The sequence below is a fragment of the Vanellus vanellus genome, assembly GCF_965231255.1.
Source record: "Vanellus vanellus genome assembly, chromosome: Z".
NCBI lineage: Eukaryota > Metazoa > Chordata > Aves > Charadriiformes > Charadriidae > Vanellus > Vanellus vanellus.
Genome location: NC_138908.1, coordinates 35,145,491 through 35,169,883, shown reverse-complemented (window position 1 = coordinate 35,169,883; position 24,393 = coordinate 35,145,491). Strand labels below are relative to the sequence as shown.

The following is a 24,393-nucleotide window of genomic DNA, read 5'->3' as shown; positions in this document are numbered from 1 at the left end:
AAACAAAAAAACCCACAAAACACAGTAGCTGAATATATACGTGAATATACACACACAAAAGCTTTTAGCAGGCATTATTTAGTAACTGTTAGATCTGAGCTTAGAGAGTATAAATTGCAACCTGTGTTCACAACTCTCTAACTCAGGCTCTCTCAGACTGGTATAGCAGTGGAAAACCTAATCCAACACACTGTTCAGGTGGCATTAGAATCTCATGTTTTCTGTTTAGACATTGCTCAACTGAACAGTTACCTCTGATAATGGTACAGTGTCCCCTTCAGTTACACAAGCAAAATGTATAAAATAGCAAGATGATCAAAATATCCCCGTGAATGCCCAACTACTGTTTCAAGAGAAAACATGACAAGTTTTCTTATCAAATTGTGTCTCTACTCATCTTGCAGTGCATACATGGAAGGTAGGTGAGCAGAAACACAACAGTCCACCAATACACCCCATGTTTTCACATACACTGATGTCATGCATATCTCAAAAATACAGAAGTTCAGGCATGCAGCAAAATGTGTTCAAGCACTTTAAGCACTCTCCAGATGATAACGAGTAATGTAGTATTTACTCAGAGAAATCAAAGCAAAGTGAAATGTTTTGTGCTTACATGTAAGTTTCCGAATAACATTATTTCTATCAGACTACCTGAAGTCCAATGGAAGGAATGTTCCATTGAAATCAGAAGCAAAAGACACCATGTAAAGAACTAGGAAAATAAGCACTGGCCAGAGTACTGTGTTCCAAAGGTTCATAATAAATAACAAAACAGTAGGAACATGCAGACCTTAAAGTCCAGGGTTGTTTCTAAATTCATGATACATAAAAATTAAAAGTCAAGAAAAACCCTGGCTGACTTTCCCACTTTTGGGGCCTTTTTGGCTAAACAACTGTTAATTTATTGTAAGGAACACAGGTATTGTCAGAAAACATTATTTACAGAATGATTGTCAGAATGATGACAAAATACAGATGAAAATATACACCTTCAGGTTTGAGATAAGCCAACCAAATTCATTGCTGATAACTAATGCACTTTGAATAAGGCGACAGGCACCAAACTGAAACTGAATGACAAGACTACTGAAATTAACAGTCAAACTGGGGAAGGGAGAGGTAAAGCAAAGGTCAATAAAATTGGAATTATTTATTAGTATCAGTATACCAGAAATCATGGAGCTTCATTAAAATTCTATTTTACCATATCTAAAACTGAAAGGAAATCTTTACTCCCTGACTGAGATTTCTGAGCAGCTGTTTTCTTAATGCATCTATGTAATGCTTTGTACTCTACATTTTACAAAATACATCAGCGCATTTAAGTGCATGATTAGAAACTGTGCTGAAATCATGGAAACACACTTCATAAATCATAGGCGCAATAAAGTCACAAGAATACTCAGCTCCAGTTTTTTGAAGTAGTTCTATAAAAGGTGAAATTTTAGAAAAGGGACTTGGATCCCTGGTTTTCAAACTCTGACCACGCATCGTTCAATTCCATGAAGATCATTTTGGCATATTGCTCATAAGGTTGTCCTGTGGCCTGAAAACAAAGAGAACATGTTAGAAGCATAAAAATATTATGAATTATTTTATTTTTGCTATCTTATTCAACAACTTTAGACTGTTGTGTGAATATAATTTTGCAGACACAGAGCTCTCTCCAATCTTATCCAAAGTTTGCCATGAGTATTTTAAACAAAGCCAAAGCCTTCATTTCCTTACATTACTTCAAACTTTTAGTGCAATTCATGGCACTTTGCTAAAACCAGTTTTCCAAGCTGTTCTTTTCATAAGAAGTTTTAATTAATCATCAAATGCTGTCATTTTTGGAATTGCTTCCTGACAGTCTTTGCAATAGTGTACAAGAATAAAATTTAAGCACCATTTAAGACGACTCCTTCTTGTCAGGGTTTCCTGAAGAAAAATCTGTCACTGATTGTGAATGACGTTCCAATTCAACATTAACAACATAGCACTTCTGTGTATTTGCCTCCATACTCAAACGAAGATAGTATGCTTCTGATTCCCTGCCTATTTCACAGCAGCCCTACCTCTGGGCCAACCCAACCCCCATGCTTAGTAAAGATCAAGTTCCACAAGATGAGTCATTTTAACAAGTTTTTTTTCCCCAACACAAAAGGGGAGTCCCAGAGCTCTCTCCAGTATCTTCTCCTGCTGCTTGGCTTTTGCAGCTGCAGTACTTTATAGACACTTTTAGGGACTGCTTTAACCCAAAGTGGCAGAAAAAAATAAATAAGAAAATGCATCAGAGACCTGTGTTCTGACACTGATATGTTAAAGGGGCTTAATGAAAGCACCAAAAAACCACCATGAAGGTGGAGGAAGCCACATGGCCAAGAACAGCAAAAGACCGTAGGAAGAAAAGAACAATGTCTTGTTTCTCTGTTATGGATACAAGATGACCCAGGACTTAGACTACTGCTCACTGAGCCACCAATGAAAGCAAGCCTCAGAATTCAAACCAGGTACATTTAACATGTATCTTTACATCTACAACACATCCTAGAGCAATGACTCAAAAAAAGAAGCTACCTTCATACATTGGGAGACAACCAAACAGCAATGGAATGCATTAAATATTTTAAAAAGACAGCTGAAATGTCATTCATCAAGTATTTTTCAGCTGCTAATTTGTTTACTCTAGTAAAATTTACTTTTTCTAGTTCCTAGTAAGGTTGTTTAGTAAAGGAGGTTCAGCAGTTTTTTCCTACAGTCTTGCTGTGGCAACCTCTGAGTCTTCATATACTAGTGAATAGTCCTAAAAGACCTGAACTATCAGCTGGCAGAAGTAAAGCAGATTCCACTCATCAACATTAAACCTGCCAGCAGTCAGTCAGAACCCAGCATAACTGACTTCGGTGATCATCTTTCATTTGTTAACACTTATCTCTTGAATTCTAAGCTGCGTCAGGATGACAAGAAAAATCCTGTACTACCTGAATACACTAGGACACCAAATTCAGAAGACAATAGAAGCAAAGCGAAGAGCATCTAGGGCGCTGATCAAGAAGCAAGGCTGCAGCATCTGTCAATGACTAGTATGGTGTGGTAAGAGCAGTTTGTATTCCTTATGAAGGAAAGAAGATCAGAGGAATACACTCACCTTATCTGGATGAACTACAAGCACTGCTTTCCTGTAGTACTTCTTTACTTGTTCAGGAGTTACTAGATCTGCCATGCTGACTGCTTTCCACTTATTTTCCCCTTCCCAAAGCACAGTATGAAGAGTGGATATTAATGCTCTGATATTTCTCTCCTTTCCTTCAATCCATTCAAGAATCTGGGAAAACCAGAATGTATAGAATGGAATGCATCACTAAGCATTCTCAGTCTATCCAGAGGCATAACCTTCACTCTGTACAAGACTGCAAGATTAAGACCCAAATACAGTTGCCTTGCTGCCTTCACCCCAAAAGTCCAACTTTCTCACTATACCATTCTTTGTGGCACCCAGATCATTAGCCACGCAAGTGATATTTTGTATTGCCACTAAGGAGCAGCTCATTGTTATTAGTTTATTGCAGAAATTCAGTCATTGCAAGAGATATTACTGATACAGTTAATTTTACAGGGTTTTGTAATATGTAATAACAAGATAATTGACTGGAGTAATTAAAAACATCTGTTACAGTTACATTACCTCCATGCCAGGGCACAACATTAATTTACTAAAATTCTTACTTGATTTGTACATAAGTTTCACATTATGTATATTAATAGTTAATGTTTACTTAAGCAACCTGCAGGGGTGCACAAACTAAAGTGTTCTTTCAGATATCCCGATGAACATTGATTAGAATAACTGGCCATTTCACATACTTTATCAGCAAAATTCAAGCCACTGTGATATAGTGATACAGAGTCTTCATTGAACACTGCGTTACGCAATATGAAAGTCTCTGCCCTCTATCAGCAACAAGTACGGTAAATAAAAATCTGTATTTCCATTTATGGTGATTTGTGTTAAAAGGTACCCATGCAAGCTCTGCACACTTTCTTCATGTAAGACACTTTGTGAAAACAAATTTCAGCATCCCTCTGAAGTTTTTATAAACTTTTTTAAAGCACTGTAAAGACTACAAAACTGAAAGTATATTAATATGTGATGTTATCAATGAGTCATCAAAAAAACCTGAGCAGATGATCACATAAAACCCCACTGTCTAGTTCTAAAGCCCATCTCCAGAACTGCATCTTTTAGTAATTTCTTAGGACAGCAGTTAACTGGTAAATGCAAGTGGTCACCCTGAAGACAGCTATTCTCACCTGCCTTTTTTTTTTTTTTAAAGTTGAGTTTTGTATTATCAGCCAAATCCATACTTTTCTAAGTTCCTTTGGGAAGAAAAGAGATACAGAACAGTTCTGGCTACAAGATATGGACTCTGACAAGAAAACGGGTTCTTAAATTCTCCAAGCTCAGCTGAAATAGGAACTTGCGTTCCATCTACACACTTTGTGCTGTTGTCACTGCCACTTCATTGCCAACGGACTCTTGTTCATACTAATTAACTTCTACAGTCATACGATTTAAATACAGATAAAATCTTTTTCTGCTTTATCAGTTTGCTCTGTTAGTCATTGTATCCTTCTGGTCTGTTGTCAGCAGTTCTAAGCATAAACTCAGATTTTCACTTAAATCAAAATCACTGTTAAACAAACCTTGAGTTTCAAGGGGTCCATATCTTTAGACATTTCCTGTTTTCTCATCTCAGCAATGGTCTTTGGTCCCTTTTTATCAGATTTAGATGAAAACCCTTGATTAGATAAGAGGTCCTCAAAGTCATTTTCTGAAACTTTTGGCTTTTGACCTATGAAAGGAGAAAAAGATTAAATGAAAACTTACATAGGAGAATACATTAATGGGGGGAATATATTGCACTTAGATACACCTGCATGACATTTGTCACTGCCATGATAAATATCCTTCAGAGGCTTGATAAACTCCACAAGACTAACAGAAGGCTAGGAAGAAAAAGGGGTCATTGACCAGCTTTCAGTCCAGTAGACCAGAGCCTTATGTGCACACACATGACTAAATACTCACATGTCTTTTTTTAAAAAATGGAGTAGACTGGACGGAGTACACATCTACCTATTCATGATTTTGGAAACGGTTCCATTTTTTTACTATAAAGCAATTTTAACTGCTGTGCAACAGTTTTTCAAATAACTCAATATTTTAGTCAAAAGTATGTAATCAACATTTAAGTATGTTGAAACATTCAGAATAATGAATGGGTAAAATATCAATATGAATAGTCATTACAGAAGCAAAAAATTTTAGAGAACTGTAGAATGACTGAATTCTGAAGAGGCCTCTGGATGTCTTCTAGTCCAAACCCCACTCAAAACATGGACAAACCAGATAAATTTCTCAGGTCCTTGTCCAGCTGAGGTCCACCTGTTTTCAAGGATGAGCAATCACAACATCCCTTGCCCCATTTCAGCATTTCATCATGCTAATTGATATTTTTCCCCTGTTCTCCAATCAGACTTTCCTATGCTGCAACTTATGCCCACTGCCTCTCCATTCTGTCACCTTTTTCCAGATACATATCAACCAAATCATTTCAACTTACAGAAGTACCTGCTGTTCACTTATATGCCAGTTAAAGAGAGGCATAATCCCAATACCAACACATGAGGAAAATAAATTTTTCCAAGATGATTAATGTAGAAGATGCCATGCCCATCCCTATACTTCTAGGTTTGCCTTTTCAGTTGGAACATCTTAAGGGACTGGTTCAAAGAATGATTCCACCTATTCCTATCCCCATCCTTGTCTGAAACACAAAAATTTCTAATAAGTGTAACCTCAATCTTTTTTAAGACTAGCTACTATTCTTCAGCTAGGAAAAATGTTGCATCCTTTTACCTGTGTATCACAAGCAGACTAGCATGAAGCAACATTATCAACCATCTCTCCCTGGATAGATCAAATTTACCTTTCTGACACAGTGATACAAAACCAGTACCCATATGGGTGAGTGAATGTAGTGAATGTAGCCAAACTTGCAAATAATTGGGGCACGGTCAGCTTGTCTCTGTGATATTCTAGTGTAGCTTTGCAAAAGCAGGACACCAGATTAGCCAAGCTCTTTTCTTATTTCAACCAGATACAACCTAAACGTAAATAAAAAGATGAAGGTAGAAGAGTTTCTGCAGCTAACAGCACATCTGACCAACTTCTCTCAGGTGGTTATGAGTAATGCCTTCAGAAAACTTACCGAAGCTCAGGGTTCTGACTCCTCTTTCTTCTCGTCCTCCAATAACACTGAAGTTCACTGTGTAATTGGGTTTAGCTGCTGTACTGGATTTGGTCTGGGACTGCCATGAAGTAATCTGTGGTTTTGTGGATTTCTGCCACTGATTTCCCAACTTCTGAGATGGAGCAGTCTTCTGACCAAAGCCACTACTTGAGAGTCCACCACTGGAGGAACCTAACAGTAAACACTAAATTAGTTGTTCAGCTTCGTGTCTGTCAGCTGTTTAATACAAGTATGACAGTTTGGTCTTGACATCTAATCACATAGTTTACAGTGATACCACTTTACAAGAGAAAGTGTAACAGAAAAGTGTGTGTTAAATGAATTTAAGAGTCTCATTAACAAGTAACCTGAATGGCAGGAGCTAGAGCCGTTACTCAAAGTCTTCCAGACTCTTACAGCTGAAGTTCTCAACTGTCAGTTTTAGCAGAAGCATTCACTCTTGTCTGAACGGCCAGGCACATGTAAGGCCAGAAAATAATTCAGCAGTGACAGTAGTTCTGCCTCCCAACTCGTTACACTTCAATGTCTGTTAATATGCAGTGGATACTGAAAAACTAATTATATGATCAAGAAAATTGAAAATATTCTCTAATATATTACAACGAATGCTTTCGAAGTCTCTAGTGATTTCTTACACTACTGTTTAAGAAAATTGAGAAGATTATTCTACAGCAGCATTAACAGTGAATGTTTCACATTAGTAAAAAACGCACTGAAGCCTGCAGGATATACTGTGGTAATCACCCTGGTGTGATCTATAGGCCTCTGTCTATCAACACAATATTGAGTCAATTTTTAGTATCCCATTTCTCTTCACTAAACCAATATAAATAACACTGCTTAGCAACTTCACTTGCTACTCACTTTAGGAACAATACACAGGGCCTCTTCATCACTGTACAATACTCACTGTAAACAAACTGAGCAGAATAAAGCTCCAACCTTTTAAATTCATTATTCAGCTTTTTGTCTCACTGATGAGCATAAATCTGAGATTTTTTAATTCTAAACCAAGCCAAAATTAAATTTCCCTTGACTGACTTCCTTTGGAAAGATTTCTATAAACTCAGTTGCCTTGACAAGTTACATATACCTGGCACCTATCCATAACAGGGAAAAAATTGCATGATGACTGAATTTAGATACACCTAGATTTTTTGGAAGAGAAACATTTTATACCACACATATGGCATCCTAAAATAGATTAAGACCTCTTCATGTTGGAAGAACTCCCTAGAAATGACAGAACTTTAATTCAAGACTAGTGGTCAAATATGGTTACACACCTAAAGCGTGCCAGAAAGTATGAATGAAATACTGACAATTCAAAAACAGAGATCTTTATCACTTGGTCTTGAATGACAAACTTATAATCCCATTTCATTATTTCTTGGAGAAAGGTGAATTAGTATTTGCATCTCCACATACGGTACTAATCAGCTGCTGGTAATTAGAGAACCTAACTAACTTTCAGCTCAAACATCAGTCAGTTTAAACTTACTTGTTGTTTTCTGTTTTTCCCTCCTTTTATTCACTCTAAAGCCTCATAAAAAAACACCCAAATTGTCTAGGTATACACAGCCCTGTAAGCTCAGTTTCTTCTTTCAAAACTGATTCCCCACACCTCAGCTCTCCTGATAGCTATCTTTTATAGCTGCTCATAGTTATAACATCTTAGACAAGAGGACATCTCCCTAGGGTCATGTACAAGATACCGTACTATACTTCTAAATATCACACCTGATAAGACCTAGTATTGCAATACAGCACCTCATAAAATCTAGAATTGCACTATTTTTTCATGAAAGCACCCAATTGCGTAGTCAACTCAGTCTTCAGTCACTTCAAGCTTGTGAAATTTATGGAAAAAAAAAATCCATGCTACTAGTCAGAGCACATGACTTCACACACTGAAAAATAATATTCTACTACTCTTTCAAAGCATTCTATATTCACTGTTTCAGTCTTCAAGGCCAACCAATTCTTCCTGTAGGACAAGCCAATGCCTCACTACCAGCAGCAACTTTTCAACTCCACACTCCTACTTTCTGGTATAGTATCATTCCTAGAAATGAAAAGTGTGAGAACACCAACTACCACAGGACACTATTGGTATCCTACCGTTAGCCTGATATGTTTCTAGTAACTACTTTTAGCTATTGTTTCTTTTCTGTTTATATATCATTCCCAATTAAGCAGCTTTCACTCTCATAGCTCTTCTTCCAGAATAATTACTTCTATGCGAAAGCCAAAAAACTCCTATGAAAAATACACCACCAAGTCTAAATTCCAGTTCTTACAACTCCCTGAAAATTCAGTTCAAGCCTGAGAAGGTTAATTAGCACACTGACATCTGCCTACTTGTTAATGCAGTCATTTTTCCTATTAAAAGTTAACTGAAGGACAAATTGATCTAAATGCTGCTAAAAACAATACAATTTCTTCCATTGGTTCAGTGTATGCTATACCTGCATCTCCAAATCAAAGATAAATTGTTTCTTTTATTGTCACACTATCTATAGATTTAACAAGTCCATATTAACCTGGTATTAAACTAGAAAATCTTTGTAAATTGTTTACTGCAGAGCAGCCTTATTGCTACTGCTTCAACACTAGAATTTTGCAAGCAATTATGCACAGACAACACGAAGAAGCCAAACATTGTATGTTACCTTGTGTTTATATAAGATAATTCTACAAAGAGGATAGTCAATTCAATACAAAATGCTAACTGTCCAGGATAAAATCTCTGTCAGCTCCAAGCTAAGGGAAAAGTACCTTCCTGCAATTCAGCAACTCAGCAACTACAGGCTGTTTCAAATTGTTCCTTGGACTCTTGCACCTAGTCATGTTTAACAGCTACAAATCAGCCATTTGCTATGGCAGTGTGGTCCTGACAAGCAAGGACCTCTGCTTTTTCTATTGCCTTTAGTTTTTCTGCTCTTTGAGAATGCTGCAGGGCTGATTCCTCAGTTTGGGGTGAATATAAAGTCCTGGAATGAGTGTTACTCTGCGATGTGTCTCATCTTCCATAACTTCTTGTGCACACCACTGCAAACTGACAAATGTTCATAATGCTTATGGTATTGGTGTACAAGTATGGGCTTGATTTGTGCTCACCTTACAAACACGACAGGTTTGAGTAGCGGAGCTATTAAGGCCTACTGAATTTAAAGAAAAGTACTGAATTAAAAGGAAAACAACTGTCATTTTTGATCTAACAAAGAATTTAAGCCAACTTTCATTTTACAGCCTTCACAGCACAGTATCAGTCAATGCTAGATAAGAAACCTCATGCTGAGTTACTGAATCAGGAATCCCTGGTTTCTCTTACCTTCTCAACTAGATTCTGAAGCCTTAAGTATTTATACTGTTTCTAAATCCCAGCTGGGGTTACTTCCTGAAATATTATCCTGGATGTTTCACACAATCTTTGTAAAGATTCAATCTTTTATTGTTACTTGCCTGCTCTGAGCTGCAGCCTGAAGCTGGTTGTTAACAATTAAAAGGAAATACTTTCCTTCATATAATCTATCAGTTACATTTATTGGTACAAGAAGCAAATCAAACTGTAGAGGCATTAAATATAGCCTCTTAAAAGTAAGATCTTACCTGGAAGACCAGATCCAAGATTGGCAAGATCAGCAAAAGGATCAAAGTTCTGAGATTTAGCCTGGCTGAAAGACAGTCCTGAAGACACACTGGACTGGCTCCCTGTGGTAAAAGCTTGACCTGCATAATAAAAAACCCATATCATGTACTTGATGTATTTGGAAATTGAGAAAATGAATAAAAGTATTATTTTCCACAACACCTCATGTAAACCTCCCCAGCATTCTACTCCATGACAAGAATCACCATTACTATAGACAACTGAAACTATTTGGTTCCTCTGCCTTGAACTTACTCTGAAAAATTATGCAAGTGCCTTACTAAAGGGGCATTTAAGCACAAGAGCATGGAGTTCTTTACGGAACAACGCAAAAAGGCATGAAGACATGCTCAGCACTTTCATGTGATTAAAATGATCAAGTCTGGAATATTCGTTATTCCCTCTAATGGAAGATTTTCACTTCATAATACCTTCAAAAAGAGGCTTCAACTGGGTTGATGCTACATTGCTGGTTGCCGAGGAATCTGGCCAAGAATCCCACCCACATAAGAGATCTGGGTGACTTGTAGAAGATGATATTTTAGGTGGCTCAGGTGTCAAATTCCCTGCAGTAGAAAAAAATGAAATCTTTTAATTATTCTTTTAATAATAGATACTTTGCCAATACCAGTAGAATTGTGTACCACAATGTCAACTACAATAGCCAACTACATGGCTTGCTTAAATTTCTCCATAACACAGTCATACAGCCTTAAACAGGACTCAGAAGGGTTTTACCACTGGAATTCCTTAATTTGTATTTGAAACATCCCATGCACTTCATAAAGAACCTATTTTCATGCATAGGCAGCGGTATGAATTTAACTAGCTAGGTGTCCAGGGCATAAGAACTAGCTAAGGATGTCTTCAGGTCACGCTGCTGTTCCTGACAACACAGCAGGTAACCAGAAAGCAGCAGTGCTTCATGAAATGGCACTCTGTATCAGTCAGTAGTCTGGGTGCTACACAGGTGGAGCCAGGTCACTTCAAAACTTTGTCACATGAGGCCTGGGTTAGGCAAATCTAAAGGGAGCTCTTGACAAACTAATAGGCCTTTTAGGTTCAATACATGAACAAATGCATGCAATTAAAGAGCAGGATACAGGAAGAGTGATCTCTTCTGTGAAAAGACTGAGAATCACTGGCTCCATGGATAAAAGCTGCTTTTCTACATGCACAGCAAAACCACCACGCTAATTGAAAACAGAGTGAAACAGTTTCATTCAAAAGGATGCAATTGTGCTGCCACTAACTTCTAGAAAGTGTCACATCCAATATAGGATTATAACTGTGACCCCTGACACTTGCAAATGATTCCCCCCTTTCTCACTCACACACAATATGTGGTGAGCCACCCTTAGAATGAGAGGTCCTAGGTATGGAACACAAAGCTGTATGCCAATTCTGAGCAGTCCCTTTGAGCACAGCTTGTAACGACTCACAGTAAAGCAGGACAGTTTTTGAGTATAATCACCTCTTCAATGCTAGGACAACAGTCAGTGCTATGGGAAAGGTGAGATTTCAGCAAAATCAATATATTTAGTGGTGCTCTAGGGCATTTTGAAGACCTACGGTTTGGAAAGCTAACCCAGCCATCCTTACAAAAACGATGCTTTACATTTTGATGCTTTGGCGATACTACATCACTGCTTTTGACTTCTCTCAGCTCCTCAACTTTACATTCTGAATATTGATACCAAAACACAGAAGCTATTTTACCTTATTTGAGGAAATAGAAGGAAATTAAATATCCCCTCCACCACCTCAATCCAATAATTCTATTTATACTTAGATCTTATAGTTGCAAAGAGAGCACATCAAATATGATGCAACAAATGTCTGCCAAAAGCTCGTATTATGCCAGCTACCTCTGCTGCACGTGAAGGAAAACATCAGAATCAAAAGCACAAAGTAGCCACCTAAGTCTTCTGAAGGTATAGTACAATTTTCAGCCCTTTCTCCAGGCTTAAGCCTCATCTCCCTGTCTCTGAAACCATGGGAGAAACAGTATGTATTTGTCTTGGTACTCAGGACCACAGCTATCTGCTACACAGCAGTGTCACTGGCCATGAATGTCAAAGTATCCAAAAGCATCTCTTCACCAGTTTAGAAGTGTTCTGTATCATGTGCCATTCCCAAACATTAAGTGGGCATTCAATTAATATTAGTATTGATTTTTAAGCTAGAAATAATTTTGGCTTATGATCTCTGCTATTACAAGGTTTTTTACAGGGGCACGAGGAAATTTACAACCACCTATAGAATTAACTATAATAAAAACAAGCTGAGAGAAAACAGAATAAACTGCATCTGAATGCATTTGAAAGATTGAGAACACACTATAGGAATCGTGTTTTATAACTGGTGGTTTAAGAGCAGTCAAGTTCTTCACTTCCCCCACCCCAAACAAAGCAGGGAGTAGCCTATTGCTACGTACACCAGTAAATTCACTATCAATGGTACAAGTTCACATAAATCCACTACATTACCAGGATAAGCTGCAACAATGGAATACAATATGCAATATACTGAACAGATAAAATGTACCTCCTGGAAGTGTTTATTATTATGCTATATTCTTTCTAGTTGTAGAACTTGGACATCACAATAGATTTTAACATCAAGAAATAGCATTACCAACATGATACTCTGACTTCTACATATTCTGAAGATGTATGACAAGACCACATGCTGAATCACTTATTTTCCTAACCTGGTACACTGGATTTCATACAGACATTAAGGTAAAGGAGCAGAATATCTAAAGAAAAGGTAAAATATGAAGCTTAACTAAATATTCTGAAAGCTGAGGATTTGAGACCATGGACAAACAGACCCATACCTGCTTGCTCCTTAAGTTCTTAAATGCGCATATTTATAGTCCTTACCCATACAGCAGTAAACCCCACTGGAGGTCAGGGCATAGTTCTTTACTAACACTGCTCAAACCACGCTAAGATGCAAGAATAAGTTGGTGGTAATCAGATCACGCTTTCCAGCTTCCTGAAATAAGAGGCCTGTGTTTTACTATATCCTACACACAATTTACATTAGGTTTTCTTTATTTAACTTGTCATCTCTACAGGAAATCCTTTAATCAGAGGACAACAGGATTTTCTGTGAACCAAGAGGCTGGTTTAGTATGACGCAAGGTTTTTTAACCTTGTCTAAAGCCTGACTGAGAACACGGTCATCACAGAAACTAAAAAACTCAGGAGAAGGCTTCGCTGGTCTTTTGATCACCTTCCACATCTCCTGTTATCTTTTGATCAGATCAGTTCATTCTTGCAGAGGGAAATACGTTCCTGACTCAGCTTGCATTAGAGATGACCTGCATATTCAAACAAACCAATTCTGTTCTCAGAAATGCTCACTGAGCAGATACCTACTAAGGAAAAACGGACACTCCTCCAGCTACTGATGATAGCCTGTTTTTACAAGTGTGGCCACTTAAAAGCAGGTTATTGATTCTGAAGTGAACAGCCATCCCACCTACTAGCTTCTCTGCCAAATTACTATAGCTTTTCATAGAAAAATAAATTACATTGTTACTACACCACCATTTAGCAGCAAGTGCTTAACATTTTCATATTACAGGACAGAATACCTTAACAGACCAGATATACTTTAAGACCTACCTTTCCTACAAATTGAAATTACATTTTAAAACTCATATGATTTTAAATTTCAAGCCATGTTGACATACAAGCCTAAAATTCTAATTCTTGAACTTGTGTTCACTGAAACAGCTTTTCTCCTAGTATCTATAGAGGGTTAGTAATTGTTTACCACCAAAGAAAGCTTATCCATCACTAGAATTTAATTCTAGACACTTATTACCTCTCCAGCAGTAGATTCACCATATCTCATTGCTGCAGCTTATTTTGAATGAACACTGACATTACTACTAATTTATTTTTAGTGAGTTTAAAATTGTTTCTCACTTTAATGACCTTATGTTTACACTTTCTTCCGCTCACTCAACACAATTCTTCCAGATATGTCATTTGGGAACACACTCTCATTTACCATTTCTTCTCCAGTTATCATGCCTTTCACTCACAGTCACTCATATTAAAAGCATCATAGCTATTAACATTCCTAACTTTCTTGCTAAAATTGATACCTGTGACTGGATGGAGTGCTAAAGGCTCAAGTATGTATTTAATTTCAGCTAGAAACATAGAAAAGCTGTCATTTGAAAGGTAGATGTAAAGAAGCATGAAATTTTATCCCAATTCCTCACTTCCAGAGGGTTTTTAAAGCCTGCATAGCAACAGAAAAATATTGCTAAATCACCATGTAACAGTAGACTGAAGAGAAGATGACAGGTACATTTTAAGTATCTTTTCCCTATGTTAACAGAAAGGTCCAGAAATTACATTAAAACAGCAGGTACACTAGTGCATTTACTAGGGTGCAAGTTATCAACCAAAATCAGAAAGAGCAAGCCTAATTTGCAGAGTAAGCCAGAATTTGCATTTATGTATTTTTCCAACTTCAATTTAGTATATAGAAGGGTTCTCTGTCACGTAGCGATTGGAGCACCTCTGATATGAGGACACGCTGAGGGTGCTGGTATTGTTTAACCTGGTGGGCAATCTTAATGTGTATAAATACTTAACGGGAAGAAATAAAGGCGACTGAGCCAGACTCTTCTCAGTGCTGCTCAGTGGAAGGACAAGAGTCAATGGGAATAAAGCAAAATACAGGAAACCCCATTGAAACAGAAAGTTTTTTCTGTAAGAGTAGTCAAAAACTGGCACAGATTGCCCATAGAGGTAGTAGACTCTGCATCCTCAGAAATAATAAAAATCAGCAAGGACATGGTCTTGAGCAGCCTGCTTCACTTGTTCCTGCTTTGAGCAGGTCAACTAGATAATCTCCACAGGTCCCTGCCTCTGTAGTGAGAGAGATTTTGGCTGAGATGATGCTCCACAGATCAGTATTGATCAAAATTTCAATTGAACAGAAAGAATTTACCATCTGTTTGGTAACTTCATGTAGGTGACAACAATAGTGTAATAACTAAAGTGGCATAAAACCAGGCAACTGTACAAGTACACAACTAAACCATATGGCTGTTACTCTATCTATAGGATACAACAAAAATGTCACAAAGGGAGCAAGGAAATTCTCAGCAGAAGCAACCACAGCTGGAATATAATGCTTAAATACATGGTAGAGGGGGCAATCAGCTGGCTAGCCTTTTATTTCAAGGAGGAAACCCTTCTCTCAGCTAGGCAAATACTGCATCTTTCTTTATCCAGTTTTTCTGTAGCTAACACTCAGACTGCATCATACAGAGGCAGAGCCAACTAGACCAACTGTCCAACAAGGAGGGGCAACTCAAAACCGCATGCAATAAGCTCTGGATTCAGAGTGAGGAATGTGATACCATCATTCCTAACTACTTCCAGTTTGCCTGGGCTGCTCCGTACTGGTCACCACCAGCTCCAAGAGACCCATTGTAGGGCAGAGGGCTGAGCTCCTCAACCAAGATGGTGGTGCCTCTGGAAAAACATATGTAAGAAAGGGTAAAAAACACTGCACTGCAGTTGTGAGAGAAATGGGACAGACACCAAGGACAGCGGAGAAGGAGTATGAAGAAGTGCTCCAGGTGCCAGAGCAGAGATTCCCCTGCAGCCTATAGAGAAGACCACAGTGGAATAAACATCCACACTCCAGCCTGTGGAGGACCCCATGCAGGTGGACATGTCCTGGATGAAGATGCAGCTCATGGAGAGGACCCCACGCAGCATCAGGCTTGTGGTAGGAGCTGCAGCCCCTGGGGGACCCATGCTGGAGCAATCTGTTCCTGAAGGACTGTACCCTACAGAGACCCATGTTCTTGAAAGACTGTATCCCATGGAAAGGACCCACACAGGAGCAGGGGAACCGTGTGGGGATGAAAAAGCAGCAGAGAAGAGCTGTTACAGACTGACCACAACTCCCATCCCTATGGAGAGGACCCACACTTTTTTTTTTTAAAGTCTGATTTTACACGCACCACTTCTGGCTCTACCACTGCACCATTTTTGCAAGGTATGTTTGTTTTTGTTTTTGTTTTTTTTTTTTAAAAAAAGTGAGCATGCTTAGAAGATCTATTTCGTAACACTTTGGAAATAACATGCATAGGATGGAGATACAGGAAAACCAAACATATCACAAAGCTTTTTGTTTAAAGATTAATAGATTTAAATAAATGCATGAGGAAAAGGCTTCACCAAGAATACATCAGAGAAATTAAAAGAAACAAATACGATTACAGTATTACATAACGTACTCTAAGTACATTACCAGAATGCAATTCAGGTCAAGAAGGTCCAATCTAGCCTCAGCTTACATTTTAAGAACTGGCCATACTATAACTTGACTTGCTCATTTCTTTTCCAAGGCTTTCATAAAATCTTTAAAATGTGAATATAATCAAAATCACATTCTGCCATCTGGAAAGCAAGTTTGCAGGTGTTTGTGTACCCTCGGTTCTAAGGGCTCTCAGAGGAAACTCCAGCTCCTAACAGAAAATTAGCAGTATTAGAAATCCTCTCTCATCATCAATATTAGCATTACATTATACAGGCAACCCTTGCTACATTTCTATCTGCATTCCTTGAACATGGAGCTAATTAAAACTGCAGTCACAACAAGTAGATCTATTAAGACACTAATCCACCTTGACTAAGCTGAAAGACAAACGCACAGAGCAGCAGAAACTGTTGAGAAACAGAACACCAGAACCACACTTACCTAAATTTAAGAAATCTGAGCTGGAAGAAGGCGGAAGCGAACCATGTGTGGAAGGAACTGTACTAGCTGTAGAGCCTGAGCTTGGATTAAGAAAGTCCCCGAAGATGTCTGGACCAGACAGGGCTTGATTCTCTGAACTTGATGACATTGTGAAAGGGTCAAAAGGATCAGCTAAAACAGAAGCAGAAAACAAAATTATCTTATGAAAAAATTTAGAATAAACAAGTTGAAAAAGCTTTACTCCTCTGGGGGCACAAACAAAAGGTAAGGTTCATATTGGAAACTCCAGCAGCCTTCTGAGAGTTTTTCATGGCAGAGGATCACCATCTGTCCCTTTCTCTAGACATCTGTATGTTCATGTTGGTACAAAAAGTATTTCAGCCATACATAGTATGAACAGCTATGTCTTCAAACAAGTCTTTAGCAAGGCTGCATACATTCAATAACATTGTTAATTTCATCCATGTAAGACACCATAAATTTGAGTGATCATCTGGATAGGAAAAGAAGAACTACATTTTTTAAATGCTCTATAATGCCAAACCTCCAAAGAATGTAAACAAAACAGACTATTAAACTACTAAAAAGAACATCAAGTAAAACATTCATACTACCACTCTGACTTGAAGGCATTGGTGACTCTGGGGCAGAAAGCGCGTCAACTCAAGAATGAAAACCAACAGAAGCAAGGCTTTCAACAGGTCTCTAGTGATCACAACGAAGAAAAAACTAATTGGAAGAGTATTTATAGTCAGCATGGGGTAACATGTGACAGTCAGCTGGAATTACGGCTTGAGATTTTCCTGTTTCTGCTGCCCTCTAGGGTCAAAATCCTCAAGAGTCCAGAGACTCCAGCCAGATTCACTCAGAAGCTGAAGAGAAGGAATAATTCTGCCGTAGTGCCCTAGCACATTCTGAGGTGATGGCCAAATATTGTCAGATCTGCAACTATCTTTCTCTTATCCAATTCAACAGTAGAATGAGATACATACATGAATACTGCCCAGGTGTTCTATGGAGTAGATATAAGGCAGACATTAGTAAATAAAGATAAAGTAATAAAGCTTCTCTTTCATAGACTTTTGCCTATGTAAAAAAGGTAAATTAAGTGATTTCTCATTGACCACAGTAACAAAGTTCAATACTGAATTGCTTCAAAAAAAAAGAAATATCTGAAGTCACCTAATTGCTCTGTAAAAACACTTTGCAGCTGTATGTAGATTAAAGCCTTCAGTCCAAGTGAATTACCTTTGTGCAAATAAGCTAAACCTTGCAAGAGTTTCCCAGATTATTTGACTAATATTATCAAAAATCTTACTGTTAACTTCAGGCAGAGAATTGCTGTTCCAAAAGGTTTAGCCATGTGACAAAGAGATAACGATCCCTTGGTAAGAGGAACAGAACCTCTAAACAAAACCACCTTGTTTTAAATGGCAAATAGATAGCAGTATGTAATACTCTCTTTCAGGATACAGACCTGCCAACATCATCAGTATGACCAACAAGAAAATACCTTTTAGCAGTACCATTACCCTACTTGTTTGAACAGTAATCTACAGGATTTCCAGTTGCCTAGCAGTCTTACACGATTAACACTGAAAAATCCCACATGGACATTTGACCTAAGCAACACAGCTCTGTACCACATCTAATGCTATTGCTTTACATATAGTGCAAGCAAGCAGGGTGTTATTACAATTCTATACCTTAGCAAGAGAAATTTATTACAAATGGATTTAGAAAAGGATCTAGCATATAACATTTGTATGGGAAAGCTATGGATTCTTTAAGAATACTGAATCTCCTTTAAATTCAAAATTTGGTACTTTTCTGTTTACATGTTTTAAAGCTAATAGGATAGTGGCAACATAACAAAATACCTGGATAATATACACTAATTTCTCTCCTTCATGCAGTAAAAACACCTATTCTATACAGGTTCTTGCTATAGACCAACATGCCTTCAGTGTACATGAAAACATGGCACTCATAAAAACTGCTACTTGCATTGTGCCTAGAAAATTTGTTGGCCAGCCAAAGAGTATTGATGTTAATCTACGTACCTGAAGACATGGCTGCTGCTGAAGACATACCCTGAGTAGCAGCTGGACACTGACCGCTGAAAAAGAAATCTGTTCCTTGTCCAAGAAGATCTCCAGTGGGCTCTTCTGAAGTCTGTGATGCATTACCCACAAACAGATTATTCAACAAGTCCGCATTACTTGATGAAGAGTTTATTTCTGAGATAGGTTGTTTCTGTTCTAATGAAACATCAGAGTCTAGTCCCAGTAGGTCTACATTCTCTTCAGGAAGAGATTTTTGTAATGGTGCAGATGGAGCTTCAAACAGCAACTCTCCTTCTGGAGTAACAGAATCTTTTTCATCAACAATTACTGCATTTTCTTCACCTGGAAACGTAGGGAATTCCTCATCTGAAGGATCACTCTCCTCCCTGTCATCAGATAGTTGAGCACGATCATTCTTAGATGAACTGTTCTCTATTCCACTTTCCAGACTTTTTCCTTCTTGAATAAAAAGAAGTAACAGCTTTAGATTACCACAATTCTTCTGTCAGCTAGGACAAGACAGACTTATATGGTGAGATCATATGAAATCAATCCTTAATCAATCAAAGCTGACAAAAGAATTCATAAAAAAGAAGATCTAACTGTTGCTTACGACCTCTTTGCACAGGGCGGGCAACAGGGCAGCTCACTACCATACTTGCCACTCTGAGATGGCAGGTATTATGAATTTTTTCAAAGTGAGATTGACTTGGACATATGCCTGAAGACATTGTACCACTTATTGCTCAGTAACTGCTGCTCCACTCAGTGATGGCATTCAATGACAGCATAACCAGTTACTGACATTTTTGCCAACAAAGCAGAACCCAGAAAAAAGACACACACACTATAAAGTTACGTTTTCTCAATCCATACATACTGATCTGGACCCCACTGGCTAGTCTGCTTTGCTTCCTCTGTTCCTCAGCCAGTCTAAGTGGGTCTATGGGAAAGCAAAGGCTTCCTTGCAGAACTTTAAGGCTATGCTTTTTGCAGAAAAAGAAAAGTTTAGCTCAATATTTAAGTTACATGCAATACAAACCCCATTACTTGGTGTTTATCCAAATGCATTGGAATGACTACTTGTTAACCTGTAGAGCTCACTCTTTAAATAGCTTTTTCTCATGGTTTGGTGAAATAATGACAGTTGCTGCATAAGAAGGCTTAAGCACTCATGGAAGGTGTACAAGACAAACATACAACAAATAGTTACTTCAGAGGAAAACCTGTACCTTTCCAGTCCAGAGACTGAAAGAAGTTATTTGCATCAGTACTACTGCTGTATGGGGATTCTGTATCAGTAGGTGCACTTTCTGAAGACTGCTCCAGCTGGGATGCTTCTGCTTCATATTGTGCAGTTGAACCTGGTTGTCTAGGCAGCTCCGGTTTCCCTATGAAACAGACTTTAAGCCAGAACCCTTAGGAGAGAAACTTCTAAAACTCTGTGGTCATCATAGCAGCTGGTATTTGACTTCTGGACTGACTGCTATAGCAAGACAACTGTCTCAAATTATCTACTACTCTGCAAAGGCAAATTTCCACCCTTATCCACCTTTGAAATTAGCATTAACTTTGTTTCAACTGAAAAAGCTGGTAAGACCCTACTTCCAACTGTAACATTAAATCAGACTCATTCATACCAAAACACTCAACCATTCTAATTATATTTTCATACAAATATAAATAACACCTCACTTGTACCAACTGTTCCCTAAAATATGCAAGAGCTATGAACAACGTCTGCAATAAGGAACAGAAAAGAAAAGAGCAAATGCAGCTATAGAGAAATCCCAGAGTGTAAAGCCAGAGAAGAACATGGAGCTGTTAACAAACACCTCAAATGAGTTAAGTGACACAGTGTGCTGTGATTAACTACTCCTTACTTTTCTTATTTTATTGAGATCAGATATTAGATCAGACTCTTGTGTAAGACTGAGTTGGACTGAGTTACCTACTGCTTATTCAGTTACCTGCTATATCATCTCTCAAAAAGGTTTCCTCAAGGCAACTAAGAAGACTCCCTAAATTAATGTGTTCATCCACTGTTTGAAAAGAATGGGATGAATGCCTAGGAGAAAGCTATTTGTCTAAACCTAAATACCAAACTGGTTGAGCACTTTTTCACCTTCCTTCTACATACTCATTTGTAGCTTACAGAGATGCTGAAAAACAGTGTGTCTCAGAAAACTTACTTGAAAGATCATGATTAATGAAATAGTGAAAATTCATTTTTAATAAGGCAAGTTTTATAAAACCAGTTCACAGCACTTGCTTTTGTACTACTCCCTTCCCACCAGTTTTAAGAAATATTTTCAACGGAATTTGAAACCCTTACATTTCATTTATCAATCAGAAAAAGAAAGTGACTTAAAAAAAAAAAAAAGTCATTTTTGCAGATCCTCATTATCAATGACACACCTTAACTCCAATGAGCTGAAGATTGTATTCACAGTAGGATTTTTAAAAATCTACATACACTAAAGTTAAACAGAAAATTACCAAAATCATAACACAAACCAAATGTATCCTGCTAAAAAAAAAAAAAAAAAGTAAAACAGAATCAACTACCTTGTATCACAAGAAATATAATTTAAGGTGTACCATGTTAAGAGCAGAGAGTAATATCTCATGTATGGTATACTAAAATCACTACAGTAATCTCCACCATGCTTTTTATTCTGGAATCACAGAGAAGGTTTAAGAACTTTAATGAAAATGTCAAAGCTAATTACTGATACCAGGAGAAGATACTGAATGGCACTAACTGGAATTAATGCAGTTATCTACAGATGAAGCACAGAATACATAGTATTAAAAAAATTAAATATCTGCTGGACTAGACTACAAAAAGTTAAGAAATTGTATTACATTACTTGGATATACATAAGAAAGACTTCGATAGAAACATTTTTAGTTAAGACCATTTGTGAGGAATGCTCAGGTGATTTTGAGTGAAGTGATAATGATGCCAGTTTAGACAAATATAGTTCTTTCAAGACATTTTGCCTGCAAATCCTGGCTGTCACAATTCCGTTTGCTAAAATCCCTGCAAATAGCATATCCATAGCTGTAAAGCAAGCAAATGTAATGACAGTGGAGGTAAGACAAGGATAATTATAATCCATTACTGAAGGATAATTTCTACTCCTTCGTGCAATACAATTTTTTAAGTGATATTTAAAAAAAAAAAAACAACCTTTTAAATGTCTTTCACTTAAAGGAATATCAGAAGTGAAACAACAGACACACACCAAGTACATTAGAGACTTTATCATGTTCTCTAGTTGTTCAAGAGATTCATTACCAAATTTTGATAAAATCTCTTGTTGTTCTTCTCGGGTGGAGAAAAGGATCTTGGGATTCAGTCCCTTTATATTCATGTTATCCCATGGTGGCTGTTCACAGCTAGGTCTATCTCTGGGCTCCACCTCTACTTCCAGATTGACTTGAAATAAATCAGGATATTTTTCTTGTATGTCACAGGCATCCAGATCATACCTGCAAAGATGCAGAAAAATAGATTCTTGATACCGATTACTAACTAGATTAAATCACTGCAGTCCAAGACAAAATTTTAAAGCAGTTAGTATAAGGTTTAAAATATGCTATATTTGTTTATTTTTTCCATACATTTTAAACAGGTGATACTTTGGTACAGAATTTTTTTTTTTCATCTGTGAACAAAATATTTGAGACGAGAAAACAGAAGAATCTTATTGCAATCAAGGTCATCTACTTCCTACACTGACTATATTTCCTCCTGCTACCGTATGTTCTTTTGGCATGATAAACAGTTTCAAAGAAAACTTCTTCCAATGTCTTACAAAAAGTTGTCAACATACTTGGCAAATTTCACTGTGGTGGCATTTCGGGGCACAAAACCTGTGTGGAACTGAATCTGAAACATCTTCATTGAAGCCATCTGTTGAAAACAAGAAGTACAGGGAAACTGCATAAATCCACAAGAACAGTATGCATAGCGTTCTGCCTTTAATTTAATGCAAAGTATTTTCAGTATTAAAATCATATAATCATAGAATGGTTTAGGTTGGAGGCGACCTTGAAGATCACCTAGTTCCAACCCCACTGCCATAGGCAGGGACACCTCCCACTAGGTCAGGTTGCTCAAAGGTTGACCCATCCAGCCTGGCCTTAAACAGCTCCAGGGATGGAGCTTCCACAACTTCCCTGGCCAATTTGTTCCAGTGCCCCACCACCCTCAGAGTGAAAAATTTCTTCCTAACATCTAAGCTAAATCTACCCTCTTCCACTTTAAAGCCATTCCCCCTCGTCCTCTCACTACACGCCCTTGCAAAAAGTCCCTCTCCAGCTTTCCTGTAGGCCTCCTTTAGGTACTGGAAGGCTGCAATAAGATCTCCCCAGAGCCTTCTCTTCTCCAGGCTGAACAACCCCAACTCTCTCAGCCTGTCTTCATAGGAGAGGTGCTCCAGCCCTCTGATCACCTTTGTGGCCCTCCTCTGGACCTGCTCCAGCAGGTCCATGTCTTTCCTGTGTTGGGGGCTCCACAGCTGGATGCAGTACTCCAGGTGGGGTCCCACCAGAGCGGAGCAGAGGGACAGAACCACCTCCCTCGACCTGCTGACCATATTTCTGATGCCCAGGATGCGATTGGCTTTCTGGGCTGCAGTTGCACATTGCCAGCTCATGTTGAGCTTCTCATCAATCAGCACCCCAAGTCCTTCTCCTCAGGGCTGCTCTCCAGCCATCCCCCACCAAGCCTGTATTTGTGCTTGGGACAGCCCCGACCCAGATGTATAACCTTGCACTTGGCCTTGTTGAACTTGATGAGGTTGGCATGGGCCCACTTCTCCAGCCTGTCCAGGTCCCTCTGGATGGCGTCCCTCTGGATGGCATCCCTCTCCTCCTGTGTGTCTACCTCACCACACAGCTTGGTATCACCGGCAAACTTGCTGAGAGTGCACTTGATCCCACTGTCCATGTCACCAGTAAAGATGTTGAACAGCACTGGTCCCAGTACTGACCCCTGAGGAATGCCACTCATAACTGGTCTCCACTTGGACATCGAGCCATTGACCACAACTCTGAGTGCGACTGTCCAGTCAGTTCCTTATCCACTGAGCCATCCGTCTGTCAAATCCATGTCTCTCCAATTTAGAAACCAGGCTATCATGCGGGACAGTGCCAAACTCTTTGCACAAGTCCAGGTAGATGACATATGTTGCTCTTCCCTTGTCCACTACTTGCTGTAACTCCCTCATAGAAGGCCACAGTATTTGTCAGGCATGACTTGCCCTTGGTGACTTGGTGAAGCCATGTTGGCTGCTACCAATCACCTCCTCTTTTTCTAAGTTCCTTAGCAGAGTTTCCAAAAAGATCTGCTCCATGATCTTGCCAGACCCAGAGGTGAGACTGACTGGCCTGTAGTTCCCTGGGTCTTCCTTTTTCCCCTTTTTGAAAATAGAGGTTATGTTTCCCCTTTTCCTGTCAGCAGGAACCTCACCAGACTGCCATGGCTTCTCAAATATGACGGATGGTGGCTTAACAACTTTGTCTGCCAGTTCCCTCAGAACCCACAGAGGCATCTCATCAGGTCACATGAACTTGTGCACCTTAAGGTTCCTCAGGTGGTCTCATACTTGGTCTT

The 24,393-nt window shown here is 38.5% G+C and overlaps 1 protein-coding gene across 1 annotated transcript in view; it reads right to left on the bottom strand.

The window, feature by feature from the left end:
- Positions 1 to 885: 885 nt before the first annotated feature.
- Positions 886 to 24,393, bottom strand: part of GAK (cyclin G associated kinase) — a gene marked incomplete at its 5' end in the record, with an annotated part of 76,387 nt that continues 52,879 nt past the window's right edge. The window contains 11 exons of the mRNA XM_082497487.1: positions 886 to 1,549; positions 3,134 to 3,310; positions 4,690 to 4,838; positions 6,258 to 6,470; positions 9,912 to 10,031; positions 10,383 to 10,517; positions 16,702 to 16,872; positions 18,765 to 19,226; positions 20,000 to 20,158; positions 22,072 to 22,265; positions 22,610 to 22,689. Coding sequence (XP_082353613.1) covers positions 1,448 to 1,549; positions 3,134 to 3,310; positions 4,690 to 4,838; positions 6,258 to 6,470; positions 9,912 to 10,031; positions 10,383 to 10,517; positions 16,702 to 16,872; positions 18,765 to 19,226; positions 20,000 to 20,158; positions 22,072 to 22,265; positions 22,610 to 22,689 — 1,962 coding nt within the window. The 3' untranslated portion in view covers positions 886 to 1,447. The remainder of the gene's footprint in view (positions 1,550 to 3,133; positions 3,311 to 4,689; positions 4,839 to 6,257; positions 6,471 to 9,911; positions 10,032 to 10,382; positions 10,518 to 16,701; positions 16,873 to 18,764; positions 19,227 to 19,999; positions 20,159 to 22,071; positions 22,266 to 22,609; positions 22,690 to 24,393) is intronic.